This window comes from Carassius gibelio, chromosome A25, assembly GCF_023724105.1.
Source record: "Carassius gibelio isolate Cgi1373 ecotype wild population from Czech Republic chromosome A25, carGib1.2-hapl.c, whole genome shotgun sequence".
NCBI lineage: Eukaryota > Metazoa > Chordata > Actinopteri > Cypriniformes > Cyprinidae > Carassius > Carassius gibelio.
The window spans coordinates 14363640-14385837 of NC_068395.1; the positions used below are offsets into that span (position 1 = coordinate 14363640).

The 22198-nt window shown below is 38.6% G+C and overlaps 1 protein-coding gene across 3 annotated transcripts in view; it reads right to left on the reverse strand.

Annotated features, from left to right (window-relative positions):
• Positions 1-3467: 3467 nt before the first annotated feature.
• The window catches only part of LOC127946723 (serine/threonine-protein kinase BRSK2-like), a 189650-nt gene continuing 170919 nt past the window's right edge, over positions 3468-22198 (reverse strand). Inside the window, exons 14-19 of one of the 3 annotated variants that reach the window (XM_052543452.1) lie at positions 20496-20703; positions 18159-18207; positions 15700-15823; positions 13660-13840; positions 12756-12845; positions 3468-6574 (exon numbers count right to left, since the gene is read on the reverse strand). In XM_052543452.1, coding sequence (XP_052399412.1) covers positions 6552-6574; positions 12756-12845; positions 13660-13840; positions 15700-15823; positions 18159-18207; positions 20496-20703 — 675 coding nt within the window. In that variant the 3' untranslated portion in view covers positions 3468-6551. The other 2 variants (XM_052543451.1, XM_052543453.1) reach the window with 2 other exon arrangements.

Consider the following 22198-nt stretch of genomic DNA (forward strand, 5'->3'; position numbering starts at 1 on the left):
GGTGCTGATTGTACGGGTGCTGGATGTGTATTTTCCCAGCCTCACTAGCTGCTGCCTGTCTGTCAGGAAGCTGTTGATCCACTGACAGACGGAGGTGGGCACGGAGAGCTGATTTAGTTTGGGCAGGAGGAGGTTTGGGATGATCGTGTTGAAGGCCGAGCTGAAGTCCACAAACAGGATCCTCACATAAGTCCCCGGTCTGTCTAGGTGTTGCAGAACATAATGCAGTCCAATGTTTACTGCATCGTCCACAGACCTGTTTGCTCTGTAGGCAAACTGAAGAGGATCCAGCAAGGGCCCAGTGATGTCCTTCAGGTGGGCCAGCACCAGTTTTTCAAATGACTTCATGACTACAGACGTTAGAGCCACAGGCCTGTAGTCATTTAGTCCTGAAATTTTGGGTTTCTTAGGGATGGGGATGATGGTGGAACGTTTGAGGCATGAAGGGACTTCGCACAGCTCCAGCGATCTGTTGAAGATCTGTGTGAAGATGGGGGACAGCTGGTCAGCACAGGATTTCAGACAGGCTGGTGTAACACAATCTGGGCCTGGTGCTTTTTTCCTTTTCTGCTTCCGGAAGACCTGGCGCACCGCATCCTCGCTGATCTGAATTGCAGGTGTGGGGGAGAGGGGGGATGCAGGAGGTGAGAATGGTGAGAGTGCTTGATTGGAGAGGTGTTCAGGATGGGTTGCAGGAGCTGTTAATGGTGTGAACGGTAGTTTGGAGAGGCATTCAGGGCTGGTTGCAGGAGTTGTGAAGGGTGTGAATGGTTTTGTGGGGAGGCGTTCAGGGCAGGTGATGGGTGTTCTTTCAAACCTGCAGTAAAACTCGTTCAGATCGTCTGCCAGTCGTTGATTCTCTACGGTGCTGGGGGGTGGTGTCTTGTAATTGGTGATCTTCTTTAGACTTTTCCACACTGATGCGGAGTCGTTGGAAGTGAACTGAGTCCTTATTTTTTCAGAATAATTCCTCTTTGCCACTTTGCTCTCCTTTTCCAATGTGTATTTAGCCTGTTTATACAAGACATTGTCCCCCTTCACGTAAGCATCTTCTTTGGCCTGACGGAGCTGTCTGAGTTTTGCAGTGAACCACGGTTTGTCATTATTGTAAATTAGTTGAGTCTTTGTAGAAATACACATATCCTCACAGAAACTGATATATGATGTTACGGTCTCTGTGAGTTCATCCAGATCGGTGGCAGCAGCTTCAAAAACACTCCAATCAGTGAGGTCAAAACAAGATTGTAAATCCTGCTCTGCTTCATTAGTCCATCTTTTTACAGTCCTTGATACAGGTTTAGCTGATTTTAGTTTCTGCCTGTAGGACGGTATAAGATGAACCAGAAGGTGATCAGAACGTCCCAAAGCTGCTCGTGGAACAGAGTGAAATGCATCCTTTATTGTGGTGTAACAGTGATCCAATATATTACTGTCTCTTGTGGGACATGTAACATGCTGTCTGTATTTTGGCAGTTCACGGGACAGATTGGCTTTATTAAAGTCCCCGAGAATGATTAAAACAGAGTCCGGGTGTTGTTGTTCTGTCTCTGTGATCTGATCAGTGAGTTTCTGTAAAGCTGAGCTCACATGCGCTTGAGGATGGATGTAAACACTGACCAGAATGAACGAGTGAAACTCCCGCGGCGAATAGAACGGCTTGCAGTTAATGAAGAGTGTTTCGAGATTTGAGCAGCACGTCTTCTTTAACACAGTTACATCTGTACATCACCGTTCATTGATGTAAAAGCATGTCCCGCCGCCGCGCGATTTCCCCGTTGATTCTGCGTCACGATCCGCTCTAAACAGCTGAAATCCCGGCAGATGGAGCACGCTGTCCGGTATGGTGTCATTCAGCCAGGTTTCCGTGAAACACAGAGCAGCAGAGTGTGTGAAATCCTTATTAGTCCGAGAAAGCAGAAGGAGTTCGTCCGTTTTGTTGGGTAGAGAGCGGAGATTTGCCAGATGGATGCTAGGCAACGGCGTTCGAAATCCGCGCTTCCTGAGTCTGACGAGCGCTCCCGCTCGCTTCCCCCGTCTGCGCGTCCTGAAGCGCTTGATCAGCGCCGCCGCTCCTCCGATAACAACGTTCACTAAAACATCTGAATAATTGAAATCCGGAAAAACATCTTGTGGTGCGTTCTGCCGAATGTTCAGCAGTTCTTCCCTGGTGAAACTGATGGCAGGAATATAACTAAAGACGGGACAAACTAACAAAAACACAAAAACATATGCGGAGCTCGTCACGGAGGCAGCCATCCTGTATCGGCGCCAGCGGGAATCAGTGTAGTCCATATCAACAACAAAAATATATCTTGACTCCATATAGTGGTTATTTTGGAAAAAATCCCAGGTATTTTGAGCAGTAGGATTGTAAAAAATAGGCTATGTGCTAATATAAAATTAAATTAAGTAGCCTATATAAAATTGCAAACATCTATCTTTCAGTACTTTTTTACTTAAGTACATAAAAAATAGAGTACTTTTTACTTTCACTTGAGTAAAAATGAAAAAGGAGTACTTTTACTCTTACTGGAGTAATATTTTATTATTTTTTATCTGTACTTTTACTCAAGTACTTGATTTGTGTACTTCGTCCACCACTGCTTAGAACCAAAAACAGACAAGAAGCAACAATCAACCACAACCAATCAGAAAAGCTTGCAGGCGGACTCTCGACTCTCTCTGCACCGACGAGATGCGCATTAATTACTGGCCGATATTAATCGTGCACCCCTACAATATAAACTATTAAAACATCATTCAAAATACATATTGATTTACACGATCATTGTCATAGAATACACTGAGTTTACTGTGTTCACAGTTTGAACGTTCTTGCTTCCTCAAGGTCTGAGGTAATTATCCCCTCCCAATTAATCGCAGCTATAAAAGCGATGCCCAATTATATATTAACTCTAATTAAACATTTTAATATCGCCTTGTAGCTGGCTAAAGAACATAAACTTAAAAAAAACCTGAAAACTTACCTTATCGCGTGTCGAGGCGTCGAATTTGTTTGGAAAACGAAATGGAGCAGCGGAGTGATACAAACAGTGAAAAGTCCCAGTGCGGCTGTCAGCGCTCGCGAAGCGGAAGTACTCGGCCAATCAAATTCGAGGACTAACTGTTGTATTAATATCTGGCACAAACGGAATCTCAAAGTATAAAAGTAAAAAAATATATTAACAAAATACAACAACATTTATGTATTTGATAATATTTATAATATTATTTGAATTTAATTAGCCTAAATGTTTTAGATCTTTAAAGACAATGACAACTGGACAATAAAAAAATAAAAATAAAAAACTCATAACAGATTAATTAGCCTAAATCAATCCACCAATTAGGATAAATCATAAAAGTCAGCAATTCTGTGTGCATACAAAGTATTTTTGTATAGGCCTATATGTTTTACTGATTTACACATCCACTCAGTAACATAAAAACATGAACACACACTATCATCCTATTTATTGAATGAGTTTATTGTTTCATTTTTCTCTTTGAAATTGCTCACAGTTATGATACAAGGGGAATTTTACAACTTTAAATGCATGTTCCTGCTCTGCATGGACATTAAGTTTTTTTTTTTTTTTTTTTCATTAAGTTTTGCTTTATAACTGTATAAAATAGGAAAGTTAACAACAAGTATTGCTTTATTGTTTCATTTAAACAAGCTGTCTGTAAACAGGGGGCCGTGAACATCCAAAACCTTCTTGATCGAGGTACATGGTACATATAAAAGGAAGCATTTTATAAACAGATAGCCTACCATGTAGACACTGCAAATGAGCGTTGCTCACTCACAGCGTACAAAAAACTAAACAAAAATACCATGACAGGAAACCAGGAAGAGAACAAAAATTAGGAGGGGGGGGGGGGGGTGTTTTTCTTTTTCATTAAACATTGTAAGAAAAACAGTTCTGAGAAAATAGCGTGATTTCTGAGAATTGTTACGCCTAAGCCATGCAAAGAAAATGCGTGCATACACACAGCAATACGTCAAAAGCAAAGAGCAGGAATGGCCTTTGAGCTTCCCGAAGGCCACCATACCATATTTACAGTAAAACTGATCCAAAAACAGCTTTTTTTTGTCATCCATTGTACACAAACAATGATATGAAGCTGACATTGATATCAAGACGTTCATTTCCTCCCCATAGAGGCTAAACTACATTCTTAAATTACTGTTAAATTAGATTTTTTTGTGGTTCATCTGTTTTTACATAATATTTTGATCTCTTCTGAAGTCCACGGTACTTTTACAAATCAAGACATAAGAAAGTTTCTTTAAACGAACAAAATTGTGTTGCCCTGATACAAACACATTATTGTCATAAATAACATTCAAGTTCTCATATATAATTAGATGACAATAAATAAAGACAGAGATAAAAACAGAAGGAAAAATACAAAAATATCCACACACACATATAAAAAAAAAACAATCCTGCTGGTAGCATACATGATGAAATGATCAGGAAAAAAATTAATTAAAATAAAACAGACAAATCAAACTGCATTTCAGTGTTGAAATTGATTAAATGAAACAAATGGTTCCATCACATAATAAATAGAGAATTACAAGGGTTAAAGAATAATTAAATAAAGACAACACAAGATTTCAAATCTGACTCTACAACCGAACTAAAGCTAGTGTCACATCTAGACATTTTATTTGTACATAATTATGTTAAATCTGTACAACAGAGATTCATTCATTAGAATAAATTCATTCAGCACTATTCCCCCCCACCCCAACCCAAGTCCCAAACTCACTGAAATCCATGTTTCAGTCCTTTTGCAGCAATGATTTCAGATCAAGTGATGTTCTCCAAACATAAAGTCATTAATAAATAAAAGAGAGCGCAAATGGAAACAGTTTGAAAAAGTCCACATCCTCCACGACAAGCTCTCAAACTTCTCTCATCTTTTCCTTCTCAGTTTGTTTCCATTTTTTTTGCAAACATCCTAGAGTTGTGAGTGTGTGCTTATGTCTAGTATTTTAAGTGTGAATCTGTTCCAAACCTAGTAAGCTGCCTTATTGTTTAAAGAATGATACACACTTTTATGACTCTTTTGTTTAAAGAAAGTCTCTTTGCAAAATCAAGGCAAAAATTGTGCACCAGGCACCAGGTTTCCTGATTCGTAACCTCATAAGTAACGCACTTCATGAAGGAAGCATATTTCCGTCAAAAGTAAAAAGGTTATTGTGTCTTTTGATATCACAATTCTCACTTTTTACACAATTTAGAGTTTATATCTCACAAACTGGTCTTGAACTCAATTCTGAAAAAAGTCAGAACTGTGAGATATAAACTCGCATTTTGAGAAAAGGTCGTATTATGAGTTTAAAACTTGCAATTGCGAAATAGAAACAAAAAATTCTGAGAATAAACATCTGAATTGTGAGATATAAACTCAGAATTGCAAGAAAAAAAGTCAGAATTGTGTTTTGTTTTTTTCAGCCATAAAATCAAAAAGATATTTGCCACTTTTAAAACTTTTTTTTTTCTTGCAATTTGGTTTTCTTCTCAGAGTTACAAGTTTTCATCTCACAATTCTGAGTTTATGTCTCTCAAATCTGAACTTTTTTCAAATAAAATCTGAATTCTTCGATAAAAAAAAAAAAAGTCAGAATGGGATGTAAAATGTCAGACTTGATTATTCATTGATTTCAGTAGAGTGTGCCATTAGCATATTGCCAAGCTAACAACTTATATGAAACACTCTTTAGCTCTGTTACCGCTTTTCCACCGGGGCTGGTGCCAGAGCCGGAGCCCAACTGTTTTCCACTCAAAAAAATCCTGGGCCAGTGATGGAGAGGGTTCTGCTCACTGCCAGAGGAAGTGTGAGCCAGTTCTGTACAAGTGCTGAGCATTGACTCCAGCTCCAGCACCAGCCCCAGCAGAAGAGCGGTTTGTGTGACACAAATGACAGTCCAGAAGTACTGTCTGTGAACTAGAAACTCAATTCTCAACTGACATCAGTTGCATGTTGCTAAGCTAACAACTGCAAAGAGAGACTCAATGTTCAATTGATTTCAACAGAGTTTAATGTTAGCATGTTGCTATGCTAACAGATCCATACTTTATTGGACAACAAAATAAATAACATACAAAAACTGGGTAAAATAGTCCTTATGTTAATTAAAGCACAAAGAGTGCTTTCTTTGCCATCTTTAACGCCATTTTTTACTAAATTTGGTGCATTGCATTAAGGGGCTGTCTTATCATTTGATCAGAGGTATCTTAGAGGCAGCTCACTACGTTTTGGAACAGAGCCTGTTGGTGCAGCTGGTTACCACTGGCTGGTCAACCATTTTAACAGGTTGAGGAGCTGAGATGATGGCAGGGGTGCACGCAGGTTGGGTGGGAACAAAGTCTGGGTATTCGTATTTAGTCCTTGGAGACAACAGAGCGGGAAGGGAAGAGTTTGAGGAAGGATGAAGCGTCCCTCTCCTTGGTAACCTGCTTGTTCATCATGAAAAGTGCCGTCTGTCAATAAATGTCCGTCTCAGGATGTGCAGGGAAGTGGGGGGCGGAGTTTTAATACATTTTCTGGATAATTCCTAGCAGCAAAGACAAGCCATCACAAAGGTGAGGAAAACAGTAAAGACATAAAAACATCTGGGGAAGAAACAACAGGGGTTTGGGTAAGGGCTGGCACAACGACATGGCAGAGACGGTGAAAGGGCAAATGTGTCGGGATTTGTGTCATAATTTGTTTTTGAACAGTTATTCCATTCTACAAAATTTTGTCCAAATATAAATTCCATCAATTGTAAGGGCATGTTCATTTTTGAGTGCTTTTATTTTGCTACGTAACGTTTTAGGGCTGCTCCTGTGTCCCAATGGATGCCACCGGCTTGGCACTGTCCCTGGGATTGCCCGCTGGGCATTTAGAGTCACTAGGCTGAGGGTCGTGGTGACGGGTGTTAGGTGGGTGTCTGTTGGGCGCGCCAGGTGGAAGAGGCACGTGGCCGTTCTTCTCGTCTGAAAAAAGTTGTTTAATTACGTCAAAGAAGTTACTCAATGGGCTGCCTAGGTACACAGACAAGAAGAAAAGGAAGAAAAGAGAACAAATAGAGAAATGAACAACGGGTTCACACGAGGAGAAGTGGACAGAAAGGGGAAGAGAGATAGGAGAAGGGAGAGAAAGAGGGGAAATGTCAGGACTAAGCTGGCCAATAGCTACAATATTTCACCAGGATGTCTTTTCTGGAAATTGAAAACATAACCATAATGTTGCTAGTGCTATGCGTAATGAGTTGAGCAAGAGAACAGCAAAATAATTAGCTGTAGTTTAGATTGATAAGCTGGACTACCAAAAGATGGGCACCTGGCTAAACTGGTAGACCATACTGGACCAGATAAACCACCTTGACTCCGAAAAATATGCTTATCTTGGTTTTCCGGCCCAATTTCAACTAGGTTTCCAATAGCTAGTCAACCACATTAACACTTTTGGACCAGAAAAATCCCAGCGATCACGTTCCAACAGAAACTTGACTAACTTTAATGTTATTTCCCCCTTTTTTCTCCAGTAACATCCTTAACCAAGTTGGTTGACCAGCTTACCCAGGTTGCCAACAGCTAGAATGAGATGGCCAACCATCTCAAACAGCGAGAACAAACTACAAACCAACTACCATTTTTCAAAACAAAGCTACCATCTTAATGTCAACGCGATACACCATTTGCAATCCATTTTGCTTCTGCAAAGATTTATTTTCGAGCATTACCATAGACTGTATAAAAACATGGATGTATTGTCTGTGACCGAAGAGGGATTTTAACGCTTCACTCCCGAATAATAAAAAATGGGCAAAGAGGCAAGAGCTGGTTGCTGAAACCACGCCCACCTAGCGCGACTGCGGTGACAGCAGCGGCAATCCACCTGTCACTCAAGTGGCGACGCCCTTAATTATGCAGAATCTCCTTAAAGTCAACATGAAACAGTATCTGCAACCCATTTTAGACAAATGTTTTTATTGAGTAATAATATAGAAATAATTTGAAACAAAACCAGGAACATGTATCAAGTAAGTAAAGAGAGTTGATCTTGATTTCATGTTGACATTAAAGATGGTTTTAGCCCTGGTAGGGGTGAGGCACATGGCTTTATATAGCCGACATGAGAAAGGCTAGATAATTAGAAAAAGCTCTAAATTAATGAGAGAAGCGATGTGGCATCTCTACATCTGTCACTGCAGAGAGAATGAGATGTAGATCAGTCAGGAAACCCACACATGGGTACAATGTAGCCTTTAATTGTCATTCTGCTCACTCCTAAAAGTCACATAAGTCTATAAAGTCTCATCTGTCCAGTTCAATTATACACCATAGATATCAATAAAAAGCTCTCTATGTTCAGCCTTGTTTTTATGATTATGTTCATTACATTTTTTTGATGAAAGACTGCAATGTCTACAAACATTTCCTTCACCAAAGTCCATACACAGAGACCACTGCGCAATTATTAGATTTTCTTTTTTTTTGGAAACTTTCTTCATCTAAAATACATCAGGACTTCCTCAGAATTGCGAGATATAAACTCAGAAGTCTGTCTTTTTTCCTCTTTCTCGCAATTCTGAGTTAACATGTAGCAATTATTTCTTTAAAACAATTATAATAATACCAACACAGATTAAAAAATATATAAAGGTAATTACAACTTTTTATCTCACAATGCTGACTTTTTTTTCTTGCAACTGCAAGTTTTTATCTGAATATGCAGCAGACGGTCTGTGAATATGAGGCTAAGACTAGCCTTGAGCTAACTCTGACTGTAAAAAAAGACCTTTTAGTGTACTTGGTTTAGGATATTTCCAAACTCATAAAACTCAGTCAGCGATGTGGGGATCATTTGGACATTTGGGGGCACATCAGAGCCTCTAGTGTACATGCACAGCCTTGTCTGTTTGACTCACATAACTAAGAAACTAAGAACAGATTCATAAGCCAGAGACACACTAAGAAGGTAACAGCCAGTTTATGTTGTGCTCGGTTTAACAGCTTGTATTCCAAGTGTACACCAAACCTAAACCAAAAAGCATTGTGCTGCGCTCACTGGTTCAATTACATTACACGTGAAAGGGTATTTTTGTGGTTGAGTGCACTTAAAGTGAAATGTAATCTACAGGGCATGCATCATTACATGTGCTGTGATTATCACAGATTTATATACGATCAAATAAAAGGCAGTGTGGGTGATAAAGTAGTTTAGTGGCCCCAAAAAGTTTTTGGACACCAGTTAGTTCACCCAAACATAACATTTTTTTTTCACCCTTATGTCTGCAGAACAAAGTCATATGGGTTTGGAAAAATGTGAGTGTATGATGTTAGAATCTTTATTTTGTGTGAACTATCCCTAAAATAAACATACGTGCATTAAACTAGTGGTTCTTTGACAGGGGGCTCAGTAGACTTCCAAGCGGGCCATATGATGACTTAAAAGTACTTGAACTAATAAATAAATAATTATAAATGTTTTTAAATAATCAAATTAATTCCAAAATGAATCATGGTTAATTATATCAATACTCTCAGTTTCAATTTTCTTTGTACATTGAATCAGATCTGGAGAAATGTAGCAATACATCACTGTTTCATCAATGGATCCTCTGCAGTGAATGGGTGCCGTCAGAATGAGAGTCCAAACAGCTGATAAAAACATCACAATAATCCTCAAGCAATCCACACCACTCCAGTCCATCAGTTAATGGCTTGTGAAGAGAAAAGCTACTGTATATGTTTGTAAAAAACAAATCTATTCTCAAAATAAGAGACCATAATCCATAATCCATAATAATGCTTCCTCCAATGATAAAGTCCATCTCCTGTTGTCTCTCACATCAAAATCCACTCAAATATTGGTTTAGAACTGTTTTGGACTGTTCTGGTTAATGATTGATCTGTGCATATTTCTCTCCTGATTCAGATTACATGACTTTTTCACTGGAGAAAACAATATTATGGATTATGAACGCATATTTTACCCAGAAACAATGGTTTGAAGTTGAAAAATGACTTAATTGCAGATTTGTTTCTTATAGACGTCCAGGTTTTCACTTCACAAGACATTAACTGATGGACTGGAGTGGTGTGGATTACTTGAGGATTATTGTGATGTTCTTATCAGCTGTTTGGACTCTCATTCTGACGGCACCCATTCACTGCAGAGGATCCATTAGTGAGCAAGTGATGCTATGCTACATTCCTACAATCTGATGAAGAAACAAACTCATCTACGTCTTGGATGGCTTGAGGGTGTGCGCGTTTTCAGCAAATTCTCATTAGGTATCTAAAGCAATGACATCTTTAAGTGTGACTCAAGTGTCTTAACACTCTCTGGGCCACTGTTATTGTGCCACAAGATTGGTGTATTTAACACAGTAACACCTTAAAAATCTTGACTTTAATACTTTGGCAGTTTCCGCAACACACTGAGAGTTCTCTGTGAGAGAGAAACATGCGTAATGACAGCAGACAAAACTATCACAAATAGCGCAGCCTAAAAAAAAAAAAAATGTTTTTTGGTTTATAAATTGGATCAGCGCATTAGCTCATTAGATTCGCTGTGTAGGTTCTTCATCTTGCTTGTTATGATGAAGCATTATTTGAAGCAAATGAGCAATTTCCAATTAACAAGCATGGGGCCAGATGTCTTCATCTAGACTACATTAAAGGCAAGAAGGCTTTGGTTGGTTGGTTATTAGATGAGTTTATGCGGATAATTATACTTGTTTGGAATAAAGATACTTTACACGAAACTAAAGGACATTAGGAGGCTAGGTATTTGCATACACATAGAAAACCACAACCACCTACACAAAATAACACAACTAAATGGGCAATCGAAGTGTTTATTTCTGGAGCGGTGAGTGTATTCTGACTGCAGTGTGTGTGTGCCATTCATCTGCAGTGCAGTAGTGAGTCATACAGTCCTGAATGAGACACAGAGTGAATGAATGTGACGAGCTGAGAGCAAAGGAGAAAGAAAGACAGTGAAAGAAAGTGGGGTGGGAAAAGAGAAGGACGACAGGAGGAGCAAAAGCAAGGATCTATTTTCTTCAGATGGTCTGGGATTTCTTTCTGTTACCCAACACACCGTGAAACCTCCACAAACTGGCAGCAACAAACACTTGACACTCTCATTATTAAATGCTACTTGATAAACACTGGAAGTAGTTACTAATACGTGTGCATATACAGGAGGGTCCGAAATAGCATTGGCAAAAATTAATATATTTTGTTTTTTTTAAACTATATTTTCCATTAAATAAATAGTATCATGAGCGAAACAGTTTGATTAAAAAGTTTAATTAGTGGAATAATACACTTTAAAATGTAATATTGAAACATTAATGCATATATATATATATATATATATATATATATATATATATATATATATGCATTAATGTTTCAATATATATATATATATATATATATATATATATATATATATATATATATATATATATATATATCATTAGTCATTACTCCAATCTTCATTGTTACATGATCCTTCTAACATGCTGATTTATTACTTAAGAAACATTTCTTATCATCTCAGGTTTTCATTATTTATAAAAAGAATAATAAATGATTACATATATTTTTATTTTAGAAAATGCATCATCTTTTATTGAACTGAAAAAGAAAAATAGACCATAAAGACATGAATAATGTTATATTTCAAATAAATGTTCTTTTGAACTTTTAATTAATCAAAGAATCATTGTTTTTTTATTGCATTTATAATTAATAATAACTGAACCAATAATAAGTCATAATAACTGAGCAGCAAAAACTATGTCCCATCATCAAGAACCATTAGAAACGAAGCAGACACTAATTTCTTCCTCAGATTGAATGAAAGGCATGACATTTCTAAAATAAAACCTTAACTTTTTCTTTCATTTTTGCCTCAAATACTGTCTGTGGAGATCCATTACCAGTAGTTACTGAAACAATCTGCATTGGTGTGCATTTGAAAAACTCAAAAGTTGGGTTATATGCATTGGTTTTGTCTATTAAATGCTGTTGCTCACCTAACGGACCACTATGTGGAGCTGTTATCATGTGTCAAGAAGAGAGGATGTTCAAGGGGGGATGGAGAATAAGATGGAAAAGTGCCTTTTCTTTTTTTTTCTCCTCTGAAAAAATAAATTAATAAAATCAGACGTTCATCTTTGAAGCTCTGGATAGTCCAAGGAAACAGAGGACATGTACAGAAGAAAGAATTTCCCAAAACTTGGTATTTTATAATGATGCCCCTGATTTGTATCTTCTGTGATCTGATTGGTTTAGCAAAATAATTGATGGTGAGACAGCAGGATTTCACTTTTAGGGCTATCCTGACCTAAAACGGTAGCAGGAACCTTTACATAACCAGCCCAGATCAGTCATCCAACAAAGACACCGTCTCTCAAAACAAGAAATCATGAAGCTGAGGTACCCACATTTGGAGAGCTGTTGGGGAAATCTCCCTTTAATGGCGTCTGAGAAATGGGAGCAGCGGTGTGGCCGAAGGGATTCACCACGAACTGGAAAACTCCCCATCTTTTCTAGTGTCTGAAGGGGGATTGCTTTAGGGTGGGATCATGTGGAGAATACTGTGATGCTGTGTTGTGGTGTGCTGTGGACGAGGGACATGCATGATGGAGGAGGGGTATAAACAGGCATGAGAGGGATCGGGGGGGTTCGGGACGGAGTCGGGGAAGGGATGGGGGGATTTATACTCACCAGACAGCTGCTGGACTCCCGACTGGTCGTGTGTGCTTAACAACTGCGCCTGAATCGTTTCTACCACCCGCTTGAAACGCCGGCTTGGACCTACAATACAGTGTAACAGGTCACATGTCAACCCTGTTGACATTTTGAAACCGTTAGAACGGAGTTTCCTTAAAACAAATAATCGACTACTCATGCACTTGGTTTGCTTTCTAGTGAGAAACGCTCCACACACAAAACAATTGGAGCCTTTTAGTTAATTTATTGTGAAACTACTTGTATCTTGCAGTCTTTCTTCTCTCTGTTAGGTGGACAATGACATTATTTAACATCCTGCGTGCTGTAGCGGATACGAGCTGCTGCTGGCGCTATCATCTGGAGACGTAATGGATATTAATGGCCGAAAATAAGGGAGAATGATGCATTAGACGAAATATGAATGCATTTTTAGGCGTCCTATTTATCTTATGTTGTTATTGTGATCTGGAATGTACTGATGGGATAATAAGTGTGTAAAAGGCTATTTGGCTCGGTCTTAGACTTGAATGGAGATATTTGTGAGCACTGTTCCTTAGAGGACACAAATACAATTCCTGCCAAGACTAAGAGTAAGACTGTCAGAGATGTTCATAATCACATATCTGCAAAAATCTATTTGCCCATTAAGTTTCCTCAAGGCGATGGCAATGTCAAAACAAACGTTTTCACAAACAAAACATGACTCATCTGTTATATTTTTCATAAATTTATAATAAATAAAAAAAAAACAACCGAAACCACATAAATGATTTAATCCGAATTAATCCGAACATATACATGTATCTTATGATTGGTGAGTCTGAGAGTGAAGAAAAAAGCTAAGAAGAAAAGATTGCTATATATATATATAGTTAGCAGCGCGTTTGATTGTGGTTACCTGAGAGCAGAGTGAAGGTGACTGAATAGATGCCGTTCTCCTTGGTGGCCGCAGTGCTCTCGGTGTACGTAATGTCGACCTGGAACTTAACAGGCTTCTGGAAGACGGTGGGGCCAGCAGTGGATTTATACTCAGCCCGAAAACTTGTCTGCGAGACAACGCTGTGACTGAGGCTGGGTATCTGAGGAAGGCAAGGATCAGTTCATTGTTACCATATTTTGCGGACTATAAGTCGCACTTTTTTCATAGTTTGGCTGGTCCTGCGACTTATAGTCAGGTGCGACTTATTTATCAAAATTAATTTGAAATGAACCGAGAGAAATGAACCAAGAGAAATGATCCAAGAGAAAACATTACTGTCTCCAGCCGCCAGAGGGCGCTCTAAGCTGCTCAGTGCTCCTGTAGTCTACACTGAAAACATAGAGCGCCCTCTCGCGGCTGTAGACGGTAATGCTTTCTCTTGGTTCTAAATAAATGCGACTTATAGTCCAGTGCGACTTATATATGTTTTTTTTCCTCATCATGACATAATTTTGGACTGATGCGACTTATACTCAGGTGCGACTTATAGTCCGAAAAATACGGTACTTATTTGGAAGCAGCTATGAGGAACATCAATGGAGACAAATGGAAAAAGCGTGGCTGTTTATTAAGGTGCGGTTACATGTATGGTTATTTGGTGAATTTTTCCAGGCGAAATCCAGTCGTTTCAATAGGAATCTAGGTCTTCTGGAATTTCAGATTTTGCAGACTTCGCATCAGATTCAAAGCAGCATGGGAGTTTGCCATGTTGACCCACAAAAAGCTGCTTTATTTAAAAGTGAGTTCTGAGTTTCACTAAGCTTTTGCGAATGGATGTTTTATGCTAGAAAAAAAATCACTTACATTTCTTTATTTACCATTGTTTGGATGAATTTTATATGCAAATTCAAGTGATTTCAATAGGAAAGTCTTGGGAATTTCATGTTTCCACTTGCAGATTTCAAAAAGATCATATTGGTCGAGAGAATTTGCTGCGTTGACCCAAAGAAAGCTGTTTGAGTTGCTATACACATCGCTACCAGCGCTGGCTAGTAACTGATTACATGTAATGTTGATTATGTAATCAGATTCCAAAGTATTTGAAGTACTTGTAATTAAATTACATTTGAAAATACTTATCAAACTACAGTTTTTTGTTGTTGTTGTTGTTGATTTGATTACACAATAATATTTTATTCACACAATAGCAAGTACCCCCTATGATTTTATGGTAACAAGGTAAAAATAATTAAGTAACACATTTGCATGTTCACGGTCCTCTGATGCAGGTGAATGGTCACATGACACGCATGTAAACAAATAAAATATTTTAGATATAATATATTATTTTCTTTCTCTTTGTATCTTTTTTTTATATCAATATTGTACAACATAATGCTATTTAAATCAATGCGATAAACGGGTTAGGTCAAAAGTAATCTAAAAGTAATCCAAAAGTAGTCCAATTATGTTACATTCCTAACTACAGTTTTTTTATCACGTATCAGTCGAATCAGTAACAGGCAACAATTTACCCAGTACTGCTACTCTATTGACAATGGACTTTTCCCCCGCAAAATTGTGCAGAAATGAACTTTTGTGTAGGAAAATGTCGCTTACCGTGACAAATCAACGTTTTAAGCGCATTTTTAAACCACTTGCAGGTCTAAACGGTAGAGTAAACTCTTTCGCCTCCTGCACAAACCTCTTGAGGCACAACATCTAAATGCTAATGATTCCCTTCCCTGCGTTGATTTCCATTGACCTCGATTGAAAGAGGCAGCCACGGGGAGGATGGAAACATCACAGACTTGCATTTTACAGAATTGAAACAAATCAGAAAGGTATTTGCAAATGTAAAAACACAGGCTTCCGGCCAAGTCTATCAAAACCGGCGCGACGAGCAAAGTCTTTCAATCTGATAGAGAGAACGCAGAAGCATGTATTCAAATATTCATAGCTGTCGTTTACAACGGAGGAATGCCACAGGATTGGAGACATGTAAAAGAGATTGCTTACCGAGAGAAAGGCGTGGACGATGTCTGCTTTTATAGAGCTCAGTGGCTTGTCCCTAATAACCACGAAGATCTGCTCCTCTTTCTCCAGGTTGATGAAGTTACCAAACCAAGATTTTTTGGCAAGTCTGCAGGGCGGGAGAAATATGCAACATTAACTTTTCATGAAGTCTTCAGGGGATACAAGATCAGTCCTTATCAGAGCTCAGATCCTATGGCGCTTATGCAAAATAAATTGATCCTGAATAATTCATAAAAGAGAGTTTGTGAAAGAACGGCACAGCAGAGGGTCTACAAATTAACATGAACTTTGCATGAGGTCATATTGATGGCTGTGGCAAAAATCTAATTAAGGTGCTCTTGTCTCACAGCTATGTTTGTACAAATGTATTTATTTTTATTATTTTTTTTTACCTAAAATGAATTAAAGGAAGTCACTGGTTATAAAATCCAAAACATGACTGCGTAATGTGTTATGATGTCAGTTTCAGAAGACTTGCCAGGTTTGGATCTCAACGCACTGTCGCACTGACCATCAGTTAATTTGGCAATGATGAAGAATAGTTTGGAAAATGTATCTATAATTTAATAAATGGACTCTGAATAAATCAGTAACACTCACTTTTGCGTTTCTGTAAAATTTCTAAAAGATGTATTTCGCAAGTTTGAATATTTCTGGAATGATCCAGACTGCATCGTTGGATTCAGTGCAACATCAGTTTCAGGGGCAGAAAATACAGATATTTGTTCATTTTAATTTTATCTTCCTGGGCGGGTTGCAATTTAGAAGCTTATGCATGGGAAACACTGATGTTGCCGTGCTTAAACATTTACACACAAGACTTTTTTGAGAACTGTGAACAAAAATATCCCAATTGTACATTTGTAATAATTCACATTTATAAATCTGAATAAATAATCACAATTTTTACATGTATTTTAATCAAAATTTGTATATTTGCATATACATATTTATAATTGTTTATATCAGCTTTCAATAATTTATATTATGTTATATATTTGAATATACAGATTTATAAATGTTCATATCAGTTTATTTTTATTTATTTTTTTGCAATAATTTAATACATTCATTCAGCAAGGATGCATTACTTTTGATCTAGTGACAGTCTAGAAATTTATAATTTCACAAAATGTTTTCATTTCTATTTTTTATTAAATTGAATTCCATTTTGTCAAGAGACACTATTTTGGAATATTTTGTAATTTGTTTTGAATATTGATATATGTATATCACTGAACATACTGACTTTGCATTGCAAGGAAATACTTGTAAATAAATTCAGAGTATAAGTTGCAGTCATATTTTGTTAAAATATATATTTATTATTATTAAACTGATGTATTTTTGAAACAGTAGGTCTCTAAAAATTACAGCATCTCTGTTTATGGAAAAATCAAGCAAAACCCCTGGTGTTTAAACTAGCAGATGTAATTTGGTCTCATTTTAACATACAAAGGAATAACCGTCTGTCTGAACATCGTTCTAGCTCTAAAAAGCTTCAGTCCGCCGCTGTTGTGTATCAACAAAGCACAGTCGCTCGCAACTTCCAGAAACTGATTTATGGCAGAGGATGACAAAAGAAAGCAGAGAGAGCTGCGGCTTATCCAGCTGGCGTGGAAAGCGAGAGAGAGGAGGATAAGTTATGGAAGACAAAACAGAAAACAAAAGAGGATGAGGCATCACTCCGTGTGGGGGAGAGAGTTTGTGACTGCTGTCTGCTGTGTGCTGAAACCCGCCTCAGTGGGAGAAAGATACGACTGAGCTTCCATTAGACTGGGGAAAAAAAAGCCTAAATGGTTTAACAGAAGCAAACATAACTCACAATGATTTCTGAAGTGCTCAGGGGTTTCACATCAGCACTGTTGTCGGGTAAGTATTGTTCAAGGTCTGCTATTCGTATGCTTTTTGGCGGTTGCATGTTGCGGTGTTTCCAGCACAAAACTGATTTAATGGTAAGCTGAAAACGCATTATGGCATTTTTATATAAGCCAAACGTCCCAATAATGATAATAAAGCCTGAAATCACCTGTACTGTAGGGACCTCCCAGGTAAATAAAGGGAGTAAATAAAATGTAAAAATACTTTACATCAGAATTTTATTTAAAAGTACACTAGACCGATTCTGATTATGTTTAGCAAAACAAATAAATAAATACAATTCCCAGAAGTACAGTAAGTGATCCAATAATTCTACCAATGCGGTCATTATAAATATTATTAATATCCCTTTACTGCTCTCTACATAAAAATAAATAAAAACGATTCATTAATTCAGTCAAAAGCATAGCAGACCAAGACATTTTATCTTGCACAGGAAAAAAACTAAACAAAAAAACAATTCTCTCTCTCTCTCTTTTATGAAAAAGGTTCACAAAGCTCCTGAAAATAAGTATAATAAATGGTAATCCATAACATGCTATAAGAAAGTGTGTACTCACTCCGGGGAAGACTCTGGCGTGAGGCTGGACATCTCCTCTTGAGTGGGAACTGTTCAGAATAAAGCAAGGATCTTAGCAGATTCCGTTTTAGTAATTCGTCAAAGGTGTGTATCACTTTAAAATGATTTATCTAATTCAACATCCCAGCATGTAGGACAGAAATAAATAGTGCCTATAGTGGCATTTGTCACAGAGTATTTGTCACAGGTTGCCCATTTGGCTTGGGATGAAAATAAATAATACTGGATCATTAAGGGTCACATGCAGGAGAAGGTATTAAGAAATGCAAACTGATGCTACTAAAACAATGTGAAGTGGTAACCATGGTAGCAGGCTTAAAATTAGTTAACAGTCAGTATGTAAATGAGAGCATTTAGCCACAACAAGCCATGAAACAGATCCAGTCAAACTGGAGGAAGAGCTTTATTTCAGGCCTGTAATGACTCAATGTAGAGTGACTACTTTAAGAGGGATTTTAGAAGATCTAGTCAAAATCATCTCTTTGTTGGCCACCCAAACAATTCCAGGTGTTTGTGACTTATTACTCAGCTAATCGTAAACCAAGTTTATTTAAACACCCCATGAAACAGGTTAAGGGGAATTCATTTTTTTCTTTGCCCACAAGGTTGAGGCACAAGAAAAGTCCAACAGGGATTTGGGACAGGTTTTTAAACAGCCAGTAGTCTTCAGTTTATGTTGCAGCCTGACAAAACCAGAATACATGACAGTTTTCTATTTCTAGGTTGTATTTAGAATTAAGACTCCAACATACTTCAAGTGAAACCGAAGAATAATCTCAAACAAAATCAGGCCAAAATGAAGTTTGTTTGGTGTTCATTGTGGAAGTTTGAAACAGATTGTCAAAGAGAACTTTCCAGGAAGACTGTCGAGCTACCATTGGTAACTGGCAATTACATAACACGTATGTTTGCTCTTATATACTCATCTAAACACTGCTCACAGCAGTGTGGCCAGCGTCTGGATGATTGTTAATAGTATATCACTGCGAAGATAGCTCAAACCTCTTTTTCCCCCTAAGCGAAGAACAAAAAACCACTTTGCTGTGAGTGTATTGGGGGCTTTAAGAGACAGAGCCATTTTCATTCTAGACCAGTGCCCAAACCTGTTCCTGGTGGGCCACTGTCAAACACTAATTAAACATACCTGTACCAACTAATCCTGGTCTTTAGACTCACTGGCTGCATCCGAAAACTTAGGCAGCTGACTTGCTGCCTCGCTGCCATATCAGGCAATTACTTTTTAGGCAGCATTTTTGCATGAAGGCACCTCATGAAACTGATTTTGGACAGGCAAAGTAATGGTTTAATGATCTACAGCAAAATATATAGAGCTTTGGTGATAACTGAGTGGATATTTCATTACTGCAATATAGATGTCTCGCTAGAAATGACATCAAAAGTGGTAATGTTGATCAAAAACGTACATTTACACACAAACTTACCAACAACCACAACCTTTTGGACACCATCTTTATCTTTTGGCTTAACTGTCAAAGAATGGAACGCACAGGATTGTTGGATATCAAAGGGAGCGAAGGATACATCTATGCTGCCTTCAAAAATCGGCCAGATGAAGGCATCTCAGGAGACAGGAACTGACAATAACATGGATTCAGACGTGCCTCGATGTCTTCCTACCTTGGAATGCGTCCTCTGAAGGCAGCATTTTTCAGTTTTCAGATGCAGCCACTAACAACTTCCAGGTAAGTGTTTTGGAATTGAACTCTCCAGGACGTTGGCCATCCATGAACATGATTGGACAACCCTGGTCTACAGCCTTTAATTGGACAAGAATCTACAGACTTAGGTTTTCAACTCTGGCCCTTGAAGTCCACTTTCCTGCAGAGTTTAGTTCCGACCCAAACCAAATACACCTGCACTCTTAAAAATGCTGGGTGGTTTCAACCCACTTCACTAGTCAACTAACCCAATTTTTGGGTTAATTTTTGAAGTTACATGTTTAAGCCAAAAGTTGAGCAACTATACTCCTGGAACCCCTGCTATACGTCAAGATGACATCATCAACATTGTTGGCTCACTGGTTTTCCCAAAAAGAGAAAGTGCACACTTTAAATGCATTATTCTTGACCATAGTGAGTACCATAGTACCTAGATTTGCCTCAAAGCTAACAGACATGGATTAAATGCCACACAACAGTAAATTTGATTTCATGGAGACATCCGTCCAGAGTTTGGGCCCGAGATGCTGGGATATGCTCCAACATCTCCACGACCCTACATAGGACAAGTGGTTTGGCGAATGCATCGATGGATGAATTGTAGGTTGTTTACTGTCTCCACTAATTTGGCACAATACCTTGCAGTTTCCTCCGGTGAAAGCGCGGCGAGCCCAGGAAGCTGTTCTTGATGGAGTTGAGGCGTGTCTTCCAGGGCATTCCCCCGATGGAGGGGCTGGGGGGTGGCGTCGGGGTCGGCGTCCCTGTGGGGCTGTCCTTAGGCGTGTGCACGGGCGTTCCTTTGGGAGTGGGGATAGGGCTGCCCCTTGGAGAGGGGTGGGGGGTCACCTGTATGGTGGGGATAGATTTGGTGGTGTGGTCAGAGCAGGGCACAGGGTGGAAGTGATGTAGACGGATAGGGGAAAGAGGGACAACAGGCCTAAAGGGGACTGAGAGTTGAGGGGGTATGATGGATGCTGGGGTTGCCCGCCGCACCAGTGGGCTCTCCGGTATACAGGGCACTTGAGGCTGACATGGAGTTGAAGGTTCTGACTTGGCTGTTAAAATTTGTTCGGGCTCAGATTCAGGTAGGGGGTTTGATCGGGCGGATTGTAAGCGTTTGTCTTTGGGTTTGGCTGGAAGAGTTTGGGTCTTTTGGTAGGGAAAGAGAGACTCCAATATAGAATATGGTGTTAGGGAGTTAGAAGTTGGGGTTTTTGACTCGTTTTGATCTGAGTTTGGTTTTAGGGAGTCTGTGATACTAGAGCTGGAGGACAAGAGCAGCTCAGTGGACTGTGGTGGGACACAGAATTTTCGGATGGGCTTTAGGAGAAGGTGAGAATCAGAGCAGAACACATCGATATATACAGGCATGGGTCACAACGATTGTGGGTAAAACACAAAAAGGGTGGGAAAAGGAGCCATGGTGATGCAGAAGAAACAAACAAACAAAAAAAAGCATGCAGTTAGACAAGACCGGTGAGCGAAGGATGCAACAAGACCATTGTGAGCAAATCAAGTCTTTTCAGGCACAACAAAAAAAAGCTGCCAGTGGGAAAATAAAAAGGGGTTTAAGAGCAAATTTTCCATGAAATGAACAACTTGGGTATCAAACAAGAAATCATGTATGAGAGGTGTAGACAATGTAATTTGCAGCATGAATTTGGACTAACTAATGTCAAAGAAATCCACTGCCTGACTGCGTCCAAATTCTGAATTATGTGTAAACCTTCAAAGCTTGTAAGCGTCTGAATATTAATGTCTCAAATCACAAAAGCTACAAAGTTGCATAAATACTTCAAGCACTAATAGTCTCTTCACAGTTGGAATCCAGAAAAGTAAAGCAAACAAATTCACAAAAAATTAACAAGCAGTACATTAACCTAAAATTAAACATCTTCAAAATCCTACATTTTTGTGTGAAATACAAAACAGAGGTTTAGAGAGAACTTCTAAATCAATTTCCACTTGGAATCAGCAACTATACATTGGTGAGCTTTAGGATAAGGCCATGGTAATCTGTGAGCTGTCTTAAACAAGCCAACTGGAAAAGTATAGCCAAAAGCATCTGTGCTAAGCAGAGGAGTGGGATTTTCTACATTGTTGCCTGAGCTGGATTTCCACTTGGGGAAAGACATAGAGAGAGGCAGATAGGATGAAAGAGTAGATCTCCATGAAACCAAAACTGCTTTCTTCTGCACCTCACTTTTGCACAATTTAACTCTCTTGTTTACTTTGCTCGCAAGAGGCCAGAATGCATGAGCTTTCATGTCATTCAGACTGCTAGATAAGGATTTTTTTTAAATAATTTCCCACACCATAAAAAAAACTGAACTGTCACTAA